This window comes from Podarcis melisellensis, assembly GCF_964234715.1.
Source record: "Podarcis melisellensis genome assembly, chromosome: 16".
Lineage (NCBI taxonomy): Eukaryota > Metazoa > Chordata > Lepidosauria > Squamata > Lacertidae > Podarcis > Podarcis melisellensis.
In genome coordinates, this window is record NC_138533.1 from 26926552 (window position 1) to 26949143 (window position 22592).

Genomic DNA, 22592 nt, shown 5'->3' on the forward strand with positions numbered 1-22592 from the left:
GCCTCCCTCCGGGCCCGCCTCGCTCCTTCTGCGGTGGGAGCCGAGGAGCCTTCCCGCCGGCTCCCGCGGGGCCAGGGCTGAGGCCCGACAGGCACCGGGGCGGGAGGACGTGCGGTGGGGGGGGGGCTCCCTTTCCCACCCCCAATGAGCAACCAGGGGCGGCGGCGGAGGAGGAGGAGGCCGGGCCTGCCAGAGGCCGCTGGACTACAACTCCCGGCAGCCTCAGCCAGGCAGACCAAGGCTCAGCGCTGATGGGAGTCGTAGTCGCTGAAGGAACCCACAGAGGTGGCCCACCTCTCGCCTCTCAGTAAGCGCCCAGGAAATGGGAAGGGAAGGGAGGGGGGCGAGGACGAAGCTTCAAGCGTGGCGGGGTGTCGCCAGTGGTGTACTCCCCCACCCCTCACGGGCAGGGCAAGCGGAACTGTCGAGCAGGGGTCTCGTTTCCCGGACGACTCCTCAAGCGTGTAACACAAGAGGCCCAGAGGGGCTCGGGGCGACTTCCTTTCTCCGAGGCGCGCTGCATGCTGGGACACCGGCGGGCGAGGAAACGGAGGCACGCCGTTGCGGAGAGCGGGAGCGCCTGACGGTGAGTTGCGAAGGGAGGCCGGCCTGGCTCGGCCTAGCTTAGTCCAGCCCGGCCCGCGAAGCCAGGCTCCCTCCTTCCCTCCCTCGCGGTTTCCTCCGGGGGGGGCCTCGGTTGAGCTGCCCTCGCTCCACCCGCGGAACTCCCAGGCCCCACTTAGGACTGCTGCATTCCTACTCAGAGTAGACCCCTCCCCCTAATCTCCCGTTGGAATTTTGTCGCTCACGTCTGTTTCCGCGAGTTTACTACGTGGGACTTAGTTGGATGCAGCCCAGTGGAGGCAGGTCACTGGAGTGCGTTGATTTCAGTGGCCTACTCCTGAGTAGTACCGACTAGAGAGCCACGTTGGTTGGGCATTGGGTAGGGGAACGTATTCCCCATCCCCTAAGGAAGCGGGCTTAACGCGGGGCTGTCAATTTCCCTCCCTCAAATGCCTTCAAGCGGAAGGAGGGGGCGAGGGCACGATCCAAAAGCACCCCACTGATTTCACAGTTACAGATAGGTAGCCGTGTTGGTCTGCCATAGTCAAAACAAAAAAAAATTCCTTCCAGTAGCACCTTAAAGACCAACTAAGTTAGTTCTTGGTATGAGCTTTTGTGTGCATGCACGAAAGAAGTGTGCATGCACACGAAAGCTCATACCAAGAACTAACTTAGTTGGTCTTTAAGGTGCTACTGGAAGGATTTTTTTTTGTTTTGATTTCACAGTGTTAGTGTATGGTGGGGGGGGGGGCGGGGATATTTTTGCGTGTGCTTAACCGAGACCCTTTGGTGCATTTCGTCGAAGGTACGGGCTCCTGGCTTGGCCAGGCCCACCAAGTACACAGGCCCGATTCATTCTCAGCCTTCCCTAGCCTGGAGTCATACAGCTGTATTGGACTACGACTTCCATCGGCCGCAGAATTAGCCTGGCATACCGGGCCGGGTCTGATGGGAGCTGTAGTCCTAGAGACCTCGAGGCAGGGGGAGGATGTAATAACTGCTTTATAATCCCCCGATCTCTGGAATGCTCCTCCATCTCAGGTGAAGCTAGCACCAACATTTTCCCCCTTTGGATGGCAATTGAAGATGAGTCTTTTTGGCCAGACTCTGGGCAGTGGGTGAGCTGAGTTCCAGTGGCTCTGTTCTGAACACCAGCTGTTTGTCAATGTTTATTGGTTTCTGTGTTAATGTTTAGCTGTCTTTCATGTTTCATATGCAGCTATATTATTAGTATTTGACCTGCCTTCACATTGAATGGAGAGAAGGATTGTAAACTGAATAAACAGCAGCAACAATGATAATATTTGGTGCTTACATGAAGCATGCCTTGCTCTTCTGAAGAGCACAATATAGCCTGACAGGCAGATTTGCACCTAATTAATTCCCCCTGCCAAACTTCCTATTATACCTCTTGTTTTGGAGAAATTTACCACCTAGCTCCCTGCTGTGGGTTTGTTTTCTGCTTCAGTCACACTGGATTTGACTCTATTCTGATGATCCTCAATGTTGCTTGAAGAGTTTTGTGATGCTTCCTCAGATGCTCTATAGATGTCATTACCCTTGTACCTTACTTTCTGGGAGTACAAGACACTCTTAAGAAGGGGCAGCCATGGAACAAAAGCTGTTAACACAATGTTGCATTTCCCCCTTCCTCTCTCAGGTTTGAACACACCAAGCTTCAGTCATGTCTATCGGAGTGCCAATTAAAGTCCTGCATGAAGCAGAGGGTCATATTGTGACCTGTGAGACGAATACAGGAGAAGTATATCGTGGAAAGCTCATTGAGGCTGAGGACAACATGAATTGTCAGGTAGGTTGTGTTTTGAAAAGTGGTGATGGGTGGCTAGGAGGATGTGGCCAGAACAAAATCTTCCACTTTGGGTCTTCATCTGTTGTGGGAGGTCTTAGCTTTGTCTTTAAAAAAATCAGGAAAACCATAATTGGGGCTCCCCTGATGGAGAGAGAATGCAAAAACATGACTTGGCCACCAAAGTGATTGAGTGATTGGTCGTTCCCCCTTCACCCTGAGTTCCCAGAGCAGGTTGTGACAATTAAAAATAAAACATAAAAAAGAAATTCTAAAAACCTACCATTACAAAAATATATGATCACAAAAAATAGAGTTCGTCCTGAAAATATACACCTCAGGTATTGAAGGCAAAGGTCAAGAGATGTGTCTTCAACATTCACAGAAAACTGTATAATGAAGTTGCCAAGTGCACCTCTACAGGGAAGGCGTGTCACAGATTAAGGGCTAAGTTCGTAGGCTCCTCCTTTGTGAATTAGTCCTGTCCTCTTTCAAAGCCATCCAAATCGGTGGTGATTGCTGCCTCCTGTGGTAGCAAGTGCCATAATTTAACTCTGTGCTGCATGAATAAGTCTTTCCTTTTTCAGTCCTGAATCTCCCAACATTTGGCTTTGTTGGATGCCCCCAAATTTCTTGTGCTTTGAGAGAGACAAACTTTCCTCTGCCCACTTTCTCCATGGCATGCTAAATTCTTCTATAAAGTTTTTTATAGAAAAACCTCTTAACCTGCCGACGCGTCCCAACTATTCTTATTTAAATTTCCTACCTTGCATAAGTGGAGCTAGAGGACCCTTGGGGTACCCTCCACAATTATGTGATTCTCTGGCTGCTAAGATCATACCCTCTGCCACTTACCCCTGGGCTTATCTCTCCCTGGAGCCTCCCAATGTTCTGAACTACAGCATCCTTGACCATTGACCATGTTGGCTGGGACTGATGGGAGTCATAGTTTATCAACATCTGATGGGTACCACATTGGTTACCTCTTTTAAGGTCTCATGGGCTTCAGTCGCCCTCAACACCAGTTGAGTTGATGCAGAAGACATTTTAGGAGTGGGCGAGGACTCTCTATCTGCTGAGGTGGGCACAAGCGCTCTTAAGAGTAAAATGAAAGCCCTGAGCCTAGGTTGCTACTTCAGAAAAACTCCTGAAACAAAGCAGAGCTCTCCTGGTATATCCTTTTTGGCAGTCTTCTCCAACTTGGTGCCCTCCAGCAGTTTTGGACCACAGCTGCCTTCAGCCCCAGCCAGCACTGCCATATGATACTGCCACTGATGGGAGTTGCAGTACAAAACAACTGAAAGGCATTAGATTGGCAAAGGCTGCTCTTTAGTATAATACTTTGGAACATCTGCTTTATTTACTCCCCAGGCTGTTAAACATTGAGGATTTCTTAACGCTTTAAAAATAATAATAATTGCTGTGACTTCTTTGTCCTGTGTCATTACATCTGTATTTTTAAAAAAACATTTTCGTAATCGCCCTAGGAGTTTTGATTAGCTATTAAAGGGTGGGGATAAAATTTAAGAAATAAGGCTTGGAGAACTGAGATCAGCATACAGGTGCTGGCAACTTTGCTGCTTCATCTGTTCCTGCACCTATCCTGCTGTTCTCAAGCTAATCTGAAAACAAGGGCTGTTCCTTGCTGCTTTAAAGACACATCCACAGAAATGGGAAAGCAAAATGCTTTTCACTTGTCTTAACTTGCCAATATGACATACTTGGCCAGGCAGCCTTTCCATTTTAGGAACCAGCTGGCCGTTTTTGCCGTTGCGCTTCTTTTCTCAAAGGCTCTGTCCTGTTCAGCTACTCATTCTCTCTTTCCAGATGTCCAACATCACAGTGACCTACAGAGATGGGCGTGTCGCGCAACTAGAGCAGGTGTACATTCGGGGGAGCAAAATCAGATTCCTCATCTTGCCCGATATGCTGAAAAATGCACCAATGCTGAAAAGTATGAAGAACAAAAACCAGGGCTCTGGGGCCGGAAGGGGCAAAGCTGCTATCCTGAAAGCCCAGGGTAAGTAGTGGGGCAGGCTGCGTGCTGCATAGGAAGCCAACTTACGCTGTGTCAGATCATTGGGGTCCATCTTGCTCAGTATTGCCTACACTGACTGGCAGCAGTGGGTCACCAGACCAGAATTTCTCTTGCCCATACTGAGAGATGGGATGCAGGTGGCGCTGTGGGTTAAACCACAGAGCCTAGGACTTGCCGATCAGAAGGTCGGGGTTCGAATCCCCGTGACGGGGTGAGCTCCTGTTGCTCGGTCCCTGCTCCTGCCAACCTAGCAGTTCAAAAGCACGTCAAAGTGCAAGTAGATAAATAGGTACTGCTCCGGCGGGAAGGTAAACGGCGTTTCCGTGCACTGCTCTGGTTCGCCAGAAGCGGCTTAGTCATGCTGACCACATGACCCGGAAGCTGTACGCCGGCTCCCTCAGCCAATAAAGCGAGATGAGCACCACAACCCAGAGTCTGTCACGACTGGACTTAATGGTCAGGGGTCCCTTTACCTTTATACTGAGAGATGCTTCCATGGATTGAATCTGGGACCTTCTGCTCTCCATTGCTGACTAGGGCTGGGTTTTCAACATCATGGTATATCACCAGCTAAACATCATGTTATACCGAAACAGTCAAACCTTGGTTCTGGAACGGCTTAGTTGCCGAACAAATCGGCTCCTGAATGCCGCAAACCCGGAAGTAAATGTTCTGGTTTGCAAACGTTTTTTGGAAGCCGAACTTCCAATGCGGCTTCCGCTTGAGCGCAGGAAGCTCCTGCAGCCAATCAGAAGCCGCGCCTTGGTTTTCGAATGGTTTAGGGAGTCAAGTGGACTCCCGGAACAGATTTAAGTTCGAGAACCATGGTACCACTGTATATCACAATGTCTGAAATAAGGACGGAGCTATGCAGAGGCATCAGCTAGCTTCACGGTTTTCCCCGCATTATAGTTTTTGCATAACGTGCACATCCATCATGATTCACAATATATTGCCAGGTCAAAAATTGTGAAGCCGCTATATTTCTATGGACTACAGTCACTTTTGGACAATATACCACCCAGCCCTATTGCTGACTTTATAAGCCCTTCTCACAGTGGAAGGCCTGGCTCTTGGCAGCAGATGCTGCAGGCTGAGCTGACCCCTTTGGAAGGTTCCAAGTTGATTCAGGATAGTTGAAAAGTCTTCATACAATGCACAAGCAGCTATGAAATGTGCTGCCACGGACGTGGCCCGTGGCTTAGATGCCTTTTAAAAGTGGGTTTGTCAGTGGCTGCTGGTCCTGATGGCTGAAGGAAAACTGTATCTAGATCCTGGTTGCTTCGGAGAAGCAGCAGAGGTGTGTTTATGTGATGGCCATGTTTTTCTCCTTGAGATCATCTCAGAAGCAGCAGTTTGCAGTCAATGGGCCTTTGGTCTGACTCAGCAGGGAATCCTTCTTGCATGTTCTTACAGAGTTTGTGCTTCCCCTGTTCAGTTTATGGCATTGTTTCCTGTTGTTTCCCCTGCAGTGGCTGCCAGAGGAAGAGGGCGTGGCATGGGGCGTGGCAACATTTTCCAGAAGCGGCGGTAACTTCAGACGCAGCCTTTTCTCAATGAATTGAAAACTGTAGTTGTAAAATGTGGTGGTGATGGGCTTTTGTGTTATTCAATAAATGTGTTTCTTACAAAATGGAGGGACAGCTTCCGTTGTGTGGCATGAACTTTGTTGTGGGGGGGTACTGCTTTGCTGTTGCCACGCAAGGTGAATAAGCCTGGCCCAGGGGATGGGGCAAGCAGACAGACAGAAAGGCTACCATCATGCTGTCCCTGTTGCTCCTGTACCGGTTCCAGACTGACTTTCAGCAGCCAATGCTACTGGTCAGTTGAGGCAGCTTCTTTTTTTACTTTCGCCTGTGAGTCAGCTATGGGCCTGTTGATTTTCAGTTCAGATTTTTCACCCACCATTTATAACAGCAACTTGGGAGATGGTGGTGTTTTCTCCCAGGGCTCAGCAGATGGATTGCTCCAAGAACTGGATGGTAAATCTTAGTAAGAAATAAAACACTGGAAGGTGAAACCACACTTTACCTTGATTATTTATTTAGGTTCGAAGCGGCGTCCTTTGCAAAGTTTGCACATTCAGCGAGTACTGTTTGCATGAGCTTGCATCTGCAGACTGAATTCAGGCTGTTCATTTTGCCAGAACATTGTTTTGGGTGGGGTCTTTGGAGGGGATTTTTTCAGGCACAGAGGAGAGGTAGATGAGCAACAGCTTTGCCAATGCAGATGAGGCCAGTGTGCTGCATATTTGATGTTGGAGGCATCTCCTTTTAACCTGTAATGTGACCCCTGAGCATGTTCATTGGCAGCCTTCTGAGTCTTCCCAGTGGCCCAGTGAGGGAGGCAGCAGCTCTGGAAGTTCAAAGGCAGAGACTGTTCCCCGCTAGGCTACCTGAGATCCTTTCCAAGGGAAATCACAGGCAACACATGCCTGCTACTAGTGCAATGCCACTTGCTAGAGGTGGGATCTTTGCTCCTGATAAAACCCAAAGATTTTTGGAGCGAATATTCTCTGCGAGCTGCCTGGAGGCTTTGCAGCATCATTATGTGGCTTGGGAATGCGGCAGTCATAATTCTTCCTTCACACACAGTCTGGAGAGGGATGGTGCTTCAGGAAGGAAAACATGACTGGAGGGAAACCAGAGGACGAAAAATCTGCTGCTTTGGGAGAGAGAAACATTGCAGCCCAATGTTAAATAGGTTCAGATCAGGAAGTGGAATCCAGTCCCATCTCCCAGCCTGCCCAAAAGTTGCCAGACCCAGTTCCTTGGAGGACTTTTAAGGCACCTCCCAGCCCTGAAACTGTGCCATCACCACAGTAAAATTCAGGGTGGGGGGTTCCTATTACTAATGTGGAAAGACACAAGGTGGGAGAGGGCATCTCCCAGTAAAAGTTTGCTTCAGGGCAACTGTTGCTGCTTCAAGTGGGTTAGCCTGCAGGTGTTTTATGTGCTGCAGATGTTGGAAGACATCATTTTAAATCTCTGCAATTTTAGCAAAATTACAAGTAGCTCAGAAAGCAAAACGCCTAGTAGGGACAAACGTGGGGTTTGCTACTTAAATTGTAGCAGATGGAGTTCGGTTTTAGTGTAGCAAGCTTTTTAACTTTTCTGGGATGCCTACCTCTGCTTTTTCTTTCTTTTCCCCACCCTGCATCATACGGTTTGTGTGTGAGCCCTTTCATTTGTCTGCATGCAACCTCCCTCCTTCCCACTGCGATGCTTTTGCCTCTTATTCCAAGAAGACCATTTATTATCATTCGCCACATACAGCAATGGTCAACACTGAAAAATGCACAGGGGAGGTTTTCCAACTCTCCCTTCAGTTTCCTTGCTGGCATCGGAAGCGGGGCCTTGTCAACACTGCTTCAAAAATTGTCAGGTGATCCTTTACAAGCAGCAAGCGATGCAGAACTTTTGCATGTTTTTGTTTTTTAAAAAAAATACATGCACATTTGTATCTCCATCTCAAACAGCCCATGCAGCAGAGATGCTCCCAGCAGACTCCTCCCCCTGCTCCAGTTTGGTCCATAACTGAATCTGCAAAAGGATATCTTCTCTGCCTCACAGTCCCCTACCCCACATATTCCTAGCCTTGAAATATCCTGACGCTGCAACAGTCACATGTCCTTGGCTTGCACACTCTGTAGAACGTTGCATTCCATTGCCCTTTTGTCTGGAGACTGGAACAAAAAAACCCAAAACAAAATACCAGGCTTGCAGCAGCTGCCACCGCCTCTCCTCTCTAAGGTCTGCAAGCCATGGCTGCTCAGCCTTTAGATGCAGCCTCCATCCCACCACCACTTGGGGGTACAGGCCCCCGCCTGCAAGCTGAGGGAGGGGGCAGGAGCTGCTGCTTTGTCCCAAGAACTTGTGGTGCTGCTCATTTTAAGTTCTCTACCTTGCCCACTGCCTCCTGATGGCTCGCTCTTCCTAGGTCTGCATTCATGGCCACGGTAAGTGACTAGTCCCTGTTGGGTGGGGGCGTGTCTGTGTGATGCAAACAGTGGTTAGAAGGAAGCTGCTCTGGGGAGCAGACAGCAGCAATGGGCCCTGGCTGAAAATCTTCCAAGCTGGGCAGGGTTGCTGCTAAAGGCAAGAGGACCTCTTGCGGTCGGGACTCTTGCTGCCAGGGCTTCAATCTTGCAGAGAAGGCCTCGCACGCCCAATCACCTTTCGCAGGACTGCGGGGGGAAGTCATGGAACATGCTTCCAGACGTCGTACCTTCCTCTTCCTCCGTCTGGCTGGTCTCTGCCCCACTGGAGAGTTCGGCCTCACAGTCGAGGACCTCGTAAATGGTGGGCAGCGTGGTGTGCTGGCTTAGGCGCTTCCGCAAGCCCACGAGCAGCGGCTGGGGCATGGATGAGATATCCACGTTGTTGCCGAGGTCGATCCACGCCAAGGAAGGGAACTTGCTCGCCTCCTTCATGGCGTCGGTGAGGTCCTTCACAGTGGCGCGGGTCAGGCGGTTCCCGTTGAGGGAGAGGTGAGTGAGGTTGGGCAGTGGCCACAGGAAAGGCAGCAAGAGGTGCATCATCTCGTCCGTCAGGTCGGTGAAGCTCAGGTCCACAGTGCTCAAGTCCTCGCCTTTGTTCTGCAGGTAGTAAGCCAGGCGGTGGACGTCTCTCATGGAAAGCGGGATCCCTGACAGATCCATCGTGTCCGGGCTCAGCTTCTTTTGCAAACTGTTTTTCAGACTAAGAGAGAAAGAAAAAGACAGTTTTTAGGAGGAGGCGAGCTTCAAAACAGAGTCTAAAGCAGCAGTTCTCAACCTGTGGGTCCCCAGATGTTGTTGGACTACAACTCCCATCATCCCTGAGCTCTGGCCTTGCTAGCTAGAGGTGATGGGAGTTGTAGTTCAACAACATCTGGGGACCCACAGGTTGAGAAAGGCTGGTCTAAAGACCATCACCTCCTGGCAAATAGAAGGGGAAGAAATGGAGGCAGTGAGAGATTTTACTTTCTTGGGTTCCATGATCACTGCAGATGGTGACAGCAGCCACAAAATTTAAAGATGCCTGCTTCTTGTGAGAAAAGCAATGACAAACCTAGACAGCATCTTAAAAAGCAGAGACATCACCTTGCCAACAAAGGTCCGTATAGTAAAAGCTATGGTTTTCCCAGTAGTGATGTATGGAAGTGAGAGCTGGACCATAAAGAAAGCTGATCGCCGAAGAATTGGTGCTTTTGAATTATGGTGCTGGAGGAGACTCTTGAGAGTCCCATGGACTGCAAGAAGAACAAACCTCTCCATTCTGAAGGAAATCAGCCCTGAGTGCTCCCTGGAAGGACAGATCCTGAAGCTGAGGCTCCAATACTTTGGCCACCTCATGAGAAGAGAAGACTCCCTGAAAAAGACCCTGATGTTGGGAAAGATGGAGGGCACAAGGAGAAGGGGATGACAAATAGTGTTCTCGAAGCTACCAGCATGAATTGGACCAAACTGTGGGAGGTAGTGGAAGACAGGAGTGCCTGGTGTGCTCTGGTCCAGGGGGTCATGAAGAGTTGGACACGACTAAATGACTAAACAACAAATACTTTCAAAACATGGGTTGGTCATGCAGGGCCTGACAGGTCTGGTCCTTAAGGGGACACTCCTTTCATGAGCAAACTTAGGGGATATTTGCAGACCAGGGATTCATGAGGGATGGGAGTTCATGGGGTCATAGCTAAGTGGCGGGGCATCTGCTTGGCCTTCAAAAGGTCCCAGGTTTAATCCCCAGAAGGATTAATCTCCAGGAAGAGATTCCTTGCCTGAAATCTGCACCCAGACTCCCCACCCCTGGCTCCGGCCCAATCCTCATCCCTCACCTCGCCTGGGACCTCCGCCGGGGCAGGCCTTGCCGGTGCCACTTGGAATGAGGAGTCAAGTGGTAAATCAGCTGCCGGCAGATCCGGTCTGAGGACTTCCAGGGGTCGTATTCCTGAAAGCAGAAGACCTGAAGTCATTGGCAGGGACTCAGGCACTGGTCTCCTCCGTTTGTGCAGTGCCCACCCCCTCCTGCGCTACAGCTCTAGAGTTTCCTGCAGATCAATGCAGATCCATTTCACCCCAAACATCCTGTCCTGGTGCTCAGGCGTCAGCAGAGCCAGCTCAAAGGGGAAGAGCCTGGCGGAATAAGACCGCTGTAAAATAATAAATAGCAAAAGCAGCCATGTTGTTATTCTGCAAACCAGACCTCCAAAAGCCGCAGCTGGACACTGTCACAGAACTGTGGCAAGCTTCGCATTACTTCGCTCAATCCTTATTAAGACGGGGTTTTGGAGTCTTTTCCTGGGCCTACATGGCTTGCTTTTCATGTCCCTGGATCTGGCCGCCCAGGGTAGACGCTGCAACCTCAGCTCACCATGTGTGAGGGCTGCTCTGAAGAGAGGAGAGCTGGAACCCAGATAATTTTTACGGATGCTGGTTTACCTCATCTTAGCACAGATGCTGGACTATCGGCCAGGCCAGAGAGGCTCACCTGGTGCCATCCTTACATGTATTCAGGCACCAAACAAAAACATCCCTTTTTACCCAGGCCTTCATCCAACAATCTATGACCTTATAAAATTGTGGGAAACTGCTGTTATGATTTTTCTTCCCGTGGTTGTTTTATTCTGTTATTATTATTAACGCTATGAAAATTATGTTTTTAATGTAGTACACCATGCTGGGATGTTTGGACAAAGGGTGTAATAATCATACAGTGGTACCTCGGGTTAAGAACTTAATTCGTTCTGGAGGCCCATTCTTAACCTGAAACTGTTCTTAACCTGAGGTACCACTTTAGCTAATGAGGCCTCCTGCCGCCGCCGCACGATTTCTGTTCTCATCCTGAAGCAAAGTTCTTAACCCAAGGTACTATTTCTGGGTTAGCGGTGTCTGTAACCTGAAGCGTCTGTAACCCGAGGTACCACTGTAATAATAATAATAATAATAATAATAATAATAATAATAATAATAATAATATTGTGCCGATCTGTCTGGGTTGCTCCAACCACTCTGGAAAGCTTCCAACACACATAAAAACATAATGAAACATCAAACATTAAAAACTTCCCGATAAATAAATAAATAAAGGCACAAATCTGCAAAAGGCCCTCAAGTGATGTTGAGGCAGAATAATCTCTGAGGCTGGCTGGCCTTTTCCTCTCCCATTCCCCCACCCCCCATGACAACAGCTTGTCCCTGCACAAATCCAGCTCAGCTGCATCAGATGTGGCCCTGTTTGCTCTGAAAAGGCAAGGGAGTGGCTGCCTGCAACTTCAGAGTGCTTACTCTTTTTGTTTTTTGCAGGGGTGTGTTTGTGGACGATGTTCTTTCTTCTGCATTTTTGGGGTTGTTCAGTGCCAAGGAACTGGACACGGAGCCTCCCCCCCAGGGAGCTCCCTCCCCAATTCCAATACCCCCCCACAGTGCTTGACTCAACACATTACATCCTGAGCTGATGCCCAGAGGAGACTCTCCGCCATGATAGCTTTTTTTTAAAAAAAGCCTCCAAGTTCAGGAGCAGTCTACCTCTGAGTAAGTAAAGGTAAAGGGACCCCTGACCATTAGGTCCAGTTGTGGCCGACTCTGGGGTTGCGGCACTCATCTCGCTTTATTGGCCGAGGGAGCCAGCGTACAGCTTTCGGGCCATGTGGCCAGCATGACTAAGCCGTTTCTGGTGAACCAGAGCAGCACACGGAAACGCCATTTACCTTCCCTCCAGAGCGGTACCTATTTATCTACTTGCACTTTGACGTGCTTTCAAACTGCTGGGTTGGCAGGAGCAGGGACCGAGCAACGGGAGCTCACCCCGTTACGGGGATTCGAACCGCCGACCTTCTGATTTGCAAGTCCTAGGCTCTGTGGTTTAACCCACAGTGCCACCCGCGTCCCTCCTCTGAGTACCAACTGCAATAAGGACAGATCAGGAGGGGAGGGGCTACCAACACCTCCAAAGATACCTGGAAAGCCACAGAATGATGGTTGGCAGCGGCACCATTATGGGGCTTGAGCCAAAGAGCCATGGCATAGCATGTGCCTGCAGATAGAGAGGCATCACGCGGCTTGTGAGTGAGGGGGCTCCTTGTGAGTAAGCAACCCCAGAAACACCATTATCACCAGCAGCTGTGGCCTATATAAAGCCTCCCTCTTCTTCCTCCCAGTTGCTGGAAACAACAGTGGTCTCTGGCTCCTTGCTTCTTCCTGAGCTTTTATGATATCAACCTCAGATGGCAGCCTGTCCTTGTTTGATTCCCTGCATTTGACTTTGGCTGGTTTAGACTGCGCTGCCCTGGAAACCCTGCCGACATCTGTGAGTGCTTTGGGGAGAGGCTTGTATTTCCTGAGAGAGGGACCCTAGGAGAAGAAACTTCCAGGCACCTACTGCCCAACTACCAAAACATAAAAGGTAAAGGGACCCCTGACCATTAGGTCGAGTCGTGACCGACTCTGGGGTTGCGGTGCTCATCTCGCTTTATTGGCCGAGGGAGCCGGCGTACAGCTTCCGGGTCATGTGGCCAGCATGACTCAGCCGCTTCTGGCGAACCAGAGCAGCACACGGAAACACTGTTTACCTTCCCGCCGGAGTGGTACCTATTTATCTAGCACACCCCATAATGGGCTCACCTTTTTGGGGCACTGAAGGTCTCGGGCAAGGCTCATCAGGAGATCGTGGGAGATGGGATCCACAAGGTTGAGGAAGGCTGCGTTCTTGTAGAGAACTTCACTGAGGAATGTCCCTTCTAAACCAAGGTCCTGCAGGGAAAAGCCAGAAGATGGAATTGGGGGATCAGAATCTGGGCAAGGTTGTGTATATTTTATTGTAAATTGTATATTTTATTGTTTGCTGGCCAGGGGTTTATTGGGAAGAGGGAATATACTGCATTTTTTGGTGTATAAGACTAGGGTTTTTTTCCTAAAAATAATGTCAAAAATTAGGGGGCGTCTTATACGTGGGGGAGTCTTATAGACGGAAAAATACGGTAAATTTAATACTGATGAGGATTATGACGATAGTACGGGCAATTCCCCATTTACGTGTCTTCGAAGTACGCACAACCATGCAAGCATGCAACTGAGGACCCAGCAGTGGCACGAAAAGGAGAAAAAACGGCCCTAAAAAGCGCAAGAACGGCATGAAAATAGTGTCTAGCAATCCCATAAGCCTTTGCATTGACCTTTGAGGCCTGTGCAAAGTTGGAGTTTGAGCAAGGAGATTTGGAGGAAGCGATTTCGGTTGTCTTTTTTTAGGGTTTCCAGAGATTTAGAGGGTGTTGCAGACTTTTTAAATGGTGTCCCCAATATATGCATTTTCCCTTAAACACGAGGTGCCTCGGAATGTAACCCCGTGTAAATGGAAAGGAGTGCAAAAATGCCAAGCATCCTCTTAGGATCTCTTGTTCAACTCACCCTGGGTGATCTAAAACACTTATTCCCCAAAACCCGGTATTTTCCAGGATTTTTGGAGGAAAACTCCCTTCAACCCCCAGCCAGGACCACTCTGAGATTGCTGCTTGGTTATTTCCCACTTTTAGAAATTCTGTTTTTACTGTATTTCAAAACGTCCTTAGTTTCAGCGGAGAGCGTACATCTTCCTACAGCGCCAGCCAACTTTGAAAGGGGCGGGCGGGGCTCGGAGATGACTCGCGGCAGCGACGTTACACCGCCCGGAATCCCCGACGGGGTAGCGCACCCTCCTCGCCTTTCCTCCACCGAGGACCCTCGGGCGACCTTGGAGGCCGCGGCAAGGGCAGGAGGCACCTCGGGCAACTCGCGCCTGCGACGATGCCCGCTGGGCGAGGCTTCCGCGCCGGGCACCAGCTCGGAGGCTCGGACGCGCCGTCGGATCCTGGCCAGGGGACACCCGGCGGGGCGTCGCGTCCCTGCGGGGCTCGTCTGACTTCAAGCCCGGCACGCCCCCTTCCCAGCCACGCCCTGAGCAGGGAACAAAGCCTTGCACGTCGGTGCGGCCGCCCCTTAGCCGCCCAGCCCCAAATCCCTCGAGCTCCCCTGGTCCGGCCCGGTGCCCCTCGAGCAGCCGTCTGCCGGCAAGTCTCGCGGCTTGAAAAGAGCAAAGGGCCGCCCCGGGAGCTCCGTCGAGGACGCGGCCCCGTCCCGCCCCGTCGGGCCGTGTTTACCTTGCGGAGAAGGCGGAGGGTGCGCGTCGCCTGGTCGCGGCGGCGCTGGCGGAGAGCCGCCTGGATGTCGCGGATCCAGCCCACCCGGCGCACGTAGGGGGGCGCCGGGCTGCTCTTCCGCAGCACCCCCGGCAGCTTCTCGGAGCTCAGCAGCCGCGAGGCCAGCGGGAAGCCCGGGCGGCGCCGCGGCAGCGGGAGCGGGGGCTCCTTCGGGCCCCGGCAGCCCTGCTTCTGCTGCTGCTGCTGCTGCTTCTTGGGCCGGGGCGGCTCCCCTGCAGCCGCCGCCTCTTCCTCCAGGCTGCTCTGCCGCCCCAGCCGCGAGCCCATCGCCGGCCGGGGCTCGGCTCCGCGGGCAGGGCCTGGCCCACCGGGGTCCCGGCGTGATCGAGGGGTGCCTGCTGGTTTGGGGGGGGGGTCTCTTTACATTCCGGCTGCTGCTGCCGGGCGCCGCAGTGCCGGGCGGGCGGCGGCGGCGGCGTCTCTCTCCAGCCCGGCGCGGTCCCTCTGGAGCTCCGGCGCGCTCCCGCCCCGCCCGCGAGATGCGGCTCTCTTTCGGCGGCACGTGCGCGCGGCGGGGAGGGAGCCGAGGCTAAGTGGCGTCCGGCAAGGCGGGCGGGAGGGAGCCTCTGGTTGGGACACCCCTCCTTCCTTCCTTCCCCGCCGGTCTCCGGGCGTTTGCTACCTGCCCGGTCCCCCGCTTGTTCCGTCGGGACTTTGCCTTCCGCTTCTGCCTAGTCTTTTGGAACCCCCTCCTGGCTGGGGAGGGGGGAGCGTTCCTTCTCCCACCCCCGTTTCTCGGTCTGCTTCTCCAGCGCAGATAACGCGCCCTTCCACCCGCCTGAAACCTCGCCCTGGGCCCCGATCCCAAGGCCGACGATCCTCATCGCCCCTTCCTTTTTCCATGCCCGATTTGGGAACTTTTCACGCAGCACAACAACAACAACAACACTGTGTGATGGTGGTTTTTTTTGGAGCTAGCCAACCTAATCGGCAGAGTCTGCGACCAGAAGGAGGAAGAATCAGGAAGAATGGACAAAATTTAACGATTACTTAGCTAAATCTGTTAAGTTAAACGAATTGGAAATAGCTTGCAGGCAACAGATTGGCTTAGGGATTTATATAAGTTAAGTGATGCTTAACATGTACAATTTCGAATTGGAAAGATATAAGGATGTTAATAGACTAAGCTAAGTTTATAAGAATTATGATTTGGAAAGCCGTTATAAGGATATGCATGGAAATTCAACCAAGGGGAAGCGAGGAAGTCACTTAACAATGTCAATAAGTGTAATTTTAATAAGGATATGATTTACGTTTGTGTATAATTTTGTGAAACTTAATAAAAAAAATTGAAGAAAAAACAACACTGTGTTAAAGCGGAAGGCAGCACCTTCCGTTTCCCAACTGATCCTGGAGGGCTTCCAGAAGGGGGATCAACGATAGCAAACAAGCCTGCTGTTGTTTTCAATATTGGGTCCTCTCGCTTCCCCAGAGTAATGGGGCGGGAAATTTTGAACTCTGCAAAAGAGGTGTGAGCACTCAGACCCTGATAAATACTTGGGAAGTGAGGATATTTTGCACTTCCTTCTTTCTTACAGAATTGTTGTGTTGGAAGGGCTCCCAAGGGTCATCAAGACCAACCCCCTGCAATCCAATCCAGAAATCACAACTAAATATACCCTGACGCATGGCCATCCCATCTCTGTTTAACAGGACGTCCAATGAACAAACTACATTGTGAGGTAGTTTGTTCCTCTGTTAAACAGATCTTACTATCAGAAAGTCCTTCCTAACGTTTTAAGTTGGAATCTCTTTTCGTGTAACTTGAATCCGTCGGTTTTGGTCCTACCCTCCGGAGCAGTAGAAAACAAGTTTGCTCCATCTTCCATGTGACAGCCCTTTTGATATTAACATCAGAAGAGCCTTTTGGATCAGGCCAAAGGGGTCCTATCTAGTTCAGCATCTTGCACTCTCCCCTCCAGTGGTTTCCAAGAACTAGTATTCAGAAGCATTGCTAACTCTAGCTCCCTCGTAGTCTTGAAATGCATTTGCCGGTTTTTTTTAATATCCATTCAGCCAGTTTGGAGAGATGCTTTTCCGGGCATCTTTGCGTCTTTTCACCACCCTGAACGTTTGGGCTTCATTTGCAAACTTGGCCAGCTCATTCCGAACTCCAGGACACCTCTGAACAAGTTAGCAAGCACCGGGTCTGCTCCCAACGCAGTTTTGTGGGGGACCCCAACTTCTCAAATCTCTCTATTTTGACAATGGTCCAGCTTTCATTGGGACGCGGGTGGCGCTGTGGGTTAAACCACAGAGCCTAGGACTTGCCGATCAGAAGGTCGGCGGTTCAAATCCCCGCGATGGGGTGAGCTCCCATTGCTCGGTCCCTGCTCCTGCCAACCTAGCAGTTTGAAAGCATGTCAAAGTGCAAGTAGATAAATAGGTACCGCTCCGGCGGGAAGGTAAACAGCGTTTCCGTGCGCTGCTCTGGTTCGCCATGCTGGCCACATGACCTGGAAGCTGTACGCACCGCAACCCCAGAGTCGGCCACTGCTGGACCTAATGGTCAGGGGTCCCTTTACCTTACCAGCTTTCATTTTCTGCCTAGGGTGCTCTGAGCCCCTCCTCCCAACAACAGTTTTTAGTTTTGAGGCTTCCAAGAAGAAAAAGAAGAAAAGAGCTGGCGGGGAGCAGTCTAAGAAAGCTGAGCTGCCTGCTGAGGAGTCGGCCCCTTAATCTCGGAACAATGTCCTCTTTCTCTCTGGCAAACAGGGGTCTCTAAAGCAGGAGACATTGGGGACTGACCCTGAGACCTTCCACTTGCTAAGGCTAAGCACACACTCTGCTTCTGAGCCCTCTAATTGCACCAAGCCCAGGAGGCCAGAGGGTGTCTCCACATGCTCAAGAAACCTGGGCTGGCTTTGGTTTCCTTCCTGACTGCTTCTCCCCTGCAGCGCAGACAGGGCTGCAGATCTGCTATTGTTGTGTAGGAGGATCTAGCTTGGCCAGAGACGCTTACTTTTCCTGTTAGTGGTGCTAGTCCACATGGAACTTGCCTGTGATGCTATTATGAAGCACCTTCAAGGGTTCTGCTCCTGCAAATGCCTTGAGTTCAGTCCACACCCTGTAGGTTATGAATCCACCTCCAGTTGCAAAGAGTCATGAAGCAAAAGAGCTCCTTCTTTTTTGCTTGGCTGTTGTCTGGCACTACGGGAAGGCGCAGATGTGTCACCTGTTCAGTAAAAGCTGATTGCAAAGTCGTATTGCCAGTGAGAGGGCTGTGGCGTCAGAGGAGGGCTGAGGCGATGGCGCCTGGGCGGTTGGAAGAGCAGTGCTCCTGAATATCAGTTTCAGGAAACTGCAGGAAGGCAGATGGCTGTAGGGCGTGAATCCTGCCTGAAGGTTTCCCTGCCTGATGGCCCTCTTTTTTTGCCTGATCTGGTTTCAGGCTATTCTGTTTTTAGTCAGGTGGGTGGAAAAACACCTTCATATGCTGTGAAAGAGCCAAAGTGTGTCATTCAAGGGGCCACATCAATGATAGGTTGTTGTTGTGGTCAGTTTGGAGGGCCATAGGAACCAACTCCTTAGGGATGCAGGTGGTGCTGTGGGTTAAACCACAGAGCCTAGGACTTGCCAATTAGAAGGTCGGCGGTTCAAATCCCCATGACAGGGTGAGCTCCCATTGCTCGGTCCCTGCTCCTGCCCACCTAGCAGTTCGAAAGCACGTCAAAGTGCAAGTAGATAAATAGGTACCGCTCCGGCGGGAAGGTAAATGGCGTTTCCATGCACTGCTCTGGTTTGCCAGAAGTGGCTAAGTCATTCTGGCCACATGACCTGGAAGCTGTATGCCAGCTCCCTTGGCCAATAAAGTGAGATGAGCGCCGCAACCCCAGAGTCGGCCACGACTGGACCTAACGGTCAGGGCTCCCTTTACCATTTTAGGAACCAACTATAAGGGCCGAGGTCCCTTTGCCGCCACCCCAATAAATTATTTGAGCAAAAAGGGGTGGGGTAGGGGGAAAACACCATAGAAAATGGGGTGGGGAAGTCAATAGGACAAAGGAAAAAATTACGATGTATTTGAATTTTATGTGAGGTTTGGAAATTAACTGGAACTTGCTTAGTGGTTTACTTTTGAAAGAAAAGATAGGGCATTAAGACAGAAAATAAGAACTGGTTGATACTTATCCTCTGATCTGAATAAATGCATAAGCATTAAAGCAATGGTAAAGGGCATCATCCAGCCCTCAATCGCAGCACCCTGAGACCTTTTGTACAGTGGTACCTTGGGTTAAGAACTTAATTTGTTCTGGAGGTCTGTTCTTAACCTGAAACTATTCTTAACCTGAAGCACCACTTTAGCTAATGGGGCCTCCCGCTGCTGCCACGCCACCACCGTGCGATTTCTGTTCTCATCCTGAAGCAAAGTTCTTAACCCAAGTTACTATTTCTGGGTTAGCGGAGTCTGTAACCTGAAGCGTCTGTAACCTGAGGTAAAAGGTAAAGGGACCCCTGACCATTAGGTCCAGTCTTGACTGACTCTGGGGTTGCGGCGCTCATCTCGCTTTATTAGCTGAGGGAGCCAGCATACAGCTTCCGGGTCATGTGGCCAGCATGACTAAGCCACTTCTGGCGAACCAGAGCAGCGCATGGAAACGCCGTTTACCTTCCCGCCGGAGCGGTGCCTATTTATCTACTTGCACTTTGATGTGCTTTCGAACTGCTAGGTGGGCAGGAGCAGGGACTGAGCAATGGGAGCTCACCCGATTCGAACCGCCGACCTACTGATCAGCAAGTCCTAGGCTTTGTGGTTTAACCCACAGCACCACCCGCATCCCTTTAACCTGAGATACCACTGTGTAAAATAAATAAATAAATAAATAAATAAATAAATAAATAAATAAATAACAACAGTGGCCAGCCAGGCTGCAGGGGAAAGGGGTCTGTGAAGCCGGGAGGGGGGTGGTGTGTTCTTCCATCAACCTACTTCTGAGTTTAAGTTGCCTTTAGTTTTTGCTCCTTCGTTTTTTCCTCTTGGGAGAAAGAAAGGGGTGGGGTCTGAATATAACTGGTGAAATTGGTTCATGGTGCAAGCTGCCCATCCTTCATCCCTGGCACGTGGGCGGCCCTGCCCTTGAAAGCATTTCTTGCAGCCCCTCTGCGTCTTTGATGGAGTGCTCATCAAGAGGCGCTTTGAGCAAAAGGAACCGGACATCTCATCCTAATAACAGGATGCCATGCAAACAGCCAGCTGGTGAGTCTTGGCTGTCCAAGTGTCGGCCTTGCCTTAGAGGCGAATGCCAGCTCCGGCAAGCTCCACGGTGTCTTCACATTCTGTCCTAGTTCCAGCTTCAGAGGAATGTTGCATCCCCTCCGTAATGATAACGCTGAGCTGGCGTGACTGTAATTAGTGGTTGAGAATAACACTAATAAGTCACTTAATTGGCTCTTCTTACAGAAGAGGCTTCCTGAAAAGGAAAACTGTAATTAATGCTCCCCGCAGGAGCAAAAGCCAGAAGTGGGATGCATTTCTGGGACATGTGAGATGAAGGCATTTATACACACGACACGGGATTGACGCCGGTTTGTTCAAAGAGCTTGACACCGAAGCTTGACATCCTGGTTCACATCTCAGGAAGTTTTGTGTTGAGGATTCATTGCAGAGCAAGCAAACTGTTTGTACCAACGTGTCTAGAAACCAAAGTTTCACGGACACATTCATTGTTTCTGACAAAGAATTTGGATGTCGTCTGACATTCTTAAGGTGGAGACCACCACAAATGGGAGCAACTTAAGCTGGTGAGCGGGTGAGTCACAGACATATTGCATTTTTATCATGTTGGTCGCCAGATATTATTTTTTGTCTAACCACCTTGTTTCGATGCAGGTGGAGCTTAGACGGTGATTCATGCTTTCGTTGTTTTTTCTTTCCACCACACAGACGACTGCATCATTTTAAAGGTGTTTCAGCTAGGAAGCTTTCTTCCCAGCATTTTAGAAAGTTTCCCCATTTCCTTGCCTAGTCCAGAGTTTCTCTTCCCACACATTCTTGAGGACTGGGAAATCGCGGCAGGCAGGCAGGCAGACAGACAGGTCTATCCCCACTCACCCAGCAAATGAAATGGGAGCTGCCTTTTAGCCCTGTGCTTAATTGCTGCTTTTCAGAGAGTGGTTGCTTCCCAAAGCAAGGTAAAGGTACCCCTGACCATTGGGTCCAGTCATGGCCTACTCTGGGGTTGCGGTGCTCATCTCACTTTATTTGCCGAGGGAGCCAGCATACAGCTTCCAGGTCATGTGGCCAGCATGACTAAGCCGCTTCTGGCAAACCAGAGCAGCGCACGGAAACGCCGTTTACCTTCCCGCCAGAGTGGTACCTGTTTATCTACTTGCACTTTGACATGCTTTCAAACTGCTAGGTTGGCAGGAGCAGGGCCTGAGCAACAGGAGCTCACCCCATCGTGGGGATTCGAACCGCCAACCTTATGATCAGCAAGTCCTAGGCTCTCTGGTTTAACGCACAGCGCCACCCGCGTCCCTACTCTTCCCAAAGTAGCTCACATCAATTAAAAGAGGAGAGAGAGAATTGCAAACTAAAGAAACCCACAAGGCGTTGTAGGGTGGAGGGCAGGGCAGAGGGGTGAGGTTTTAAGGAGAAGGGAGGAGGAGATCATGTCTTCAAGGCCAGACCAGAAGTGGTGAGCAGGTGATTTTTAACCAGTGAAAGCCAGGCTGATTGTGCCTTGCTGGCATTCTTGGCTGAACAAAGGCTGGTGGTGTGGGTCGATGGAAGGGGTAAACAGCCCCCTGCTTGCTCCTGCATTCCCTAGGACAGCTGGCGGTTGGAGCTCAGCCTTCTTTCTGGTGGGACAGGAGAGGAGAGGGAGGAGGGGAGAAAAATTCCCTGGAGCTCCTCCAGCCAGGCTGGACTTCCCCTTCTGCCATCATGAAACCCTCTGGCCACTGGCATGTGGCGTTTGACTGCAATGAGTCAGCACCAGGACGGACTTTGGTAATCGTTGGCAGTCTGGAACCATGAGCGAGCCCAAAACTTGGCGCCCCCAAATGAATCTTCTCAGTTATGGATCTTCTCAATTCTGTGCGCCCTTGGCTCAGCGCCCCGTGTAGGGGAACTGCCCTAAATCCGACACTGGATAGCACTCTGGGTAGGGCACTCTGCACGCTACTGGGGGCACTCTTGCCTCACAGCAGTTCCCTTGTATAAAGATGTGAAATCAGAGACTTAAGTTTAGAAGTCTCCGCCAGCAGCCATCTCCAATGCAGATTTTGGCTGCCAAATGTTGGCTGGCTTAGCTCAAACACTAGCCTGACTCTTGCTTGGCCGCTCTCTCCAAAATGGAGTAGCCAGCGTCAATATATTAAGGATTTTAAAGGTGGGGGAAGAATTCAACCGAAGAGTTTCATGTTCTCCCCCGCCCACCGATTTTATTTTTCTTTTTGTTTATAAAACCACACTATGTTGATTCGGATCCCATGGTGACAAAACAGAAGAGTGGTATAAAATGTTGCTGGGGAGAATGAAACAATAGCCTGTTAATCAGATCGAAAAGCCAAGAAGCTGCCATTGCCCAAATACACTTAGGCGTCTCCTGCAAAGGCTGGCACAAAGAGATGGTGTTTCACTTGCCCTTTGAAAGACGGAAGGGGCACCCCAGCCAGCAGAACTCGGGGGCCACAGCAAAGAGGGCTGTATCCTGGCTCACTGCACAATGAGCCGTGCCTGTTTACAGGACCATCACAAGGGTTACCGTCAGCAGTTCTCAAGAGTCTGGGCTGTCGTCATAAAAACAAAACTACAAGCAATTATGTTTTGACATCTGTTGAAAACCTGTTTATTCAACCCACCACTTGCTGATTTTTAACACCTACCTTTAAGTGATAATGTTTTTTTTTATTGAAATGTTTCCTGCTGTGGATTGCTGTGCTTATGGCTTTAATTTATTCTTTTAATGTAGCCATTCCTGGTGGGCTGAAACAGGACATGCTCATAACTGGTGGGTGCACATTGCCTCGGATCAAAGCTCAAATGCAGGTGGGAAGATGAGAGATCAA

General features: G+C 50.6%; 3 protein-coding genes across 4 annotated transcripts in view; 2 read left to right on the top strand and 1 right to left on the bottom strand.

Moving 5' to 3' along the window:
* The first annotated feature begins 440 nt into the window (after window positions 1-440).
* SNRPD3 (small nuclear ribonucleoprotein D3 polypeptide) lies at window positions 441-6046 on the top strand. Its single transcript, XM_081893533.1, has 4 exons — window positions 441-586; window positions 2225-2374; window positions 4199-4391; window positions 5882-6046. Exons 2-4 carry the CDS (start codon window positions 2249-2251, stop codon window positions 5941-5943), a joined length of 381 nt encoding a protein of 126 aa, XP_081749659.1. The 5' UTR covers window positions 441-586; window positions 2225-2248; the 3' UTR covers window positions 5944-6046.
* A 1597-nt stretch (window positions 6047-7643) lies between these two features.
* Window positions 7644-15815, bottom strand: LRRC75B (leucine rich repeat containing 75B). 2 transcript variants are annotated; one of them, XM_081893423.1, is made up of 4 exons: window positions 14520-15815; window positions 13009-13137; window positions 10224-10336; window positions 7644-9109 (listed from the first exon to the last, which is right to left on the bottom strand). In XM_081893423.1, the coding sequence occupies exons 1-4, from the start codon at window positions 14844-14846 to the stop codon at window positions 8581-8583; spliced, it is 1098 nt and encodes a 365-aa protein (XP_081749549.1). In that variant the 5' UTR covers window positions 14847-15815; the 3' UTR covers window positions 7644-8580. The 2 variants fall into 2 exon arrangements, with proteins under 2 accessions (XP_081749549.1, XP_081749550.1); XM_081893424.1 differs by lacking the exon at window positions 10224-10336.
* A 4282-nt stretch (window positions 15816-20097) lies between these two features.
* GGT1 (gamma-glutamyltransferase 1) overlaps window positions 20098-22592 on the top strand; it is a 29191-nt gene continuing 26696 nt past the window's right edge. The window contains exon 1 of the mRNA XM_081893369.1: window positions 20098-20329. The gene's annotated coding sequence lies outside the window, so the exon portion shown is untranslated. The remainder of the gene's footprint in view (window positions 20330-22592) is intronic.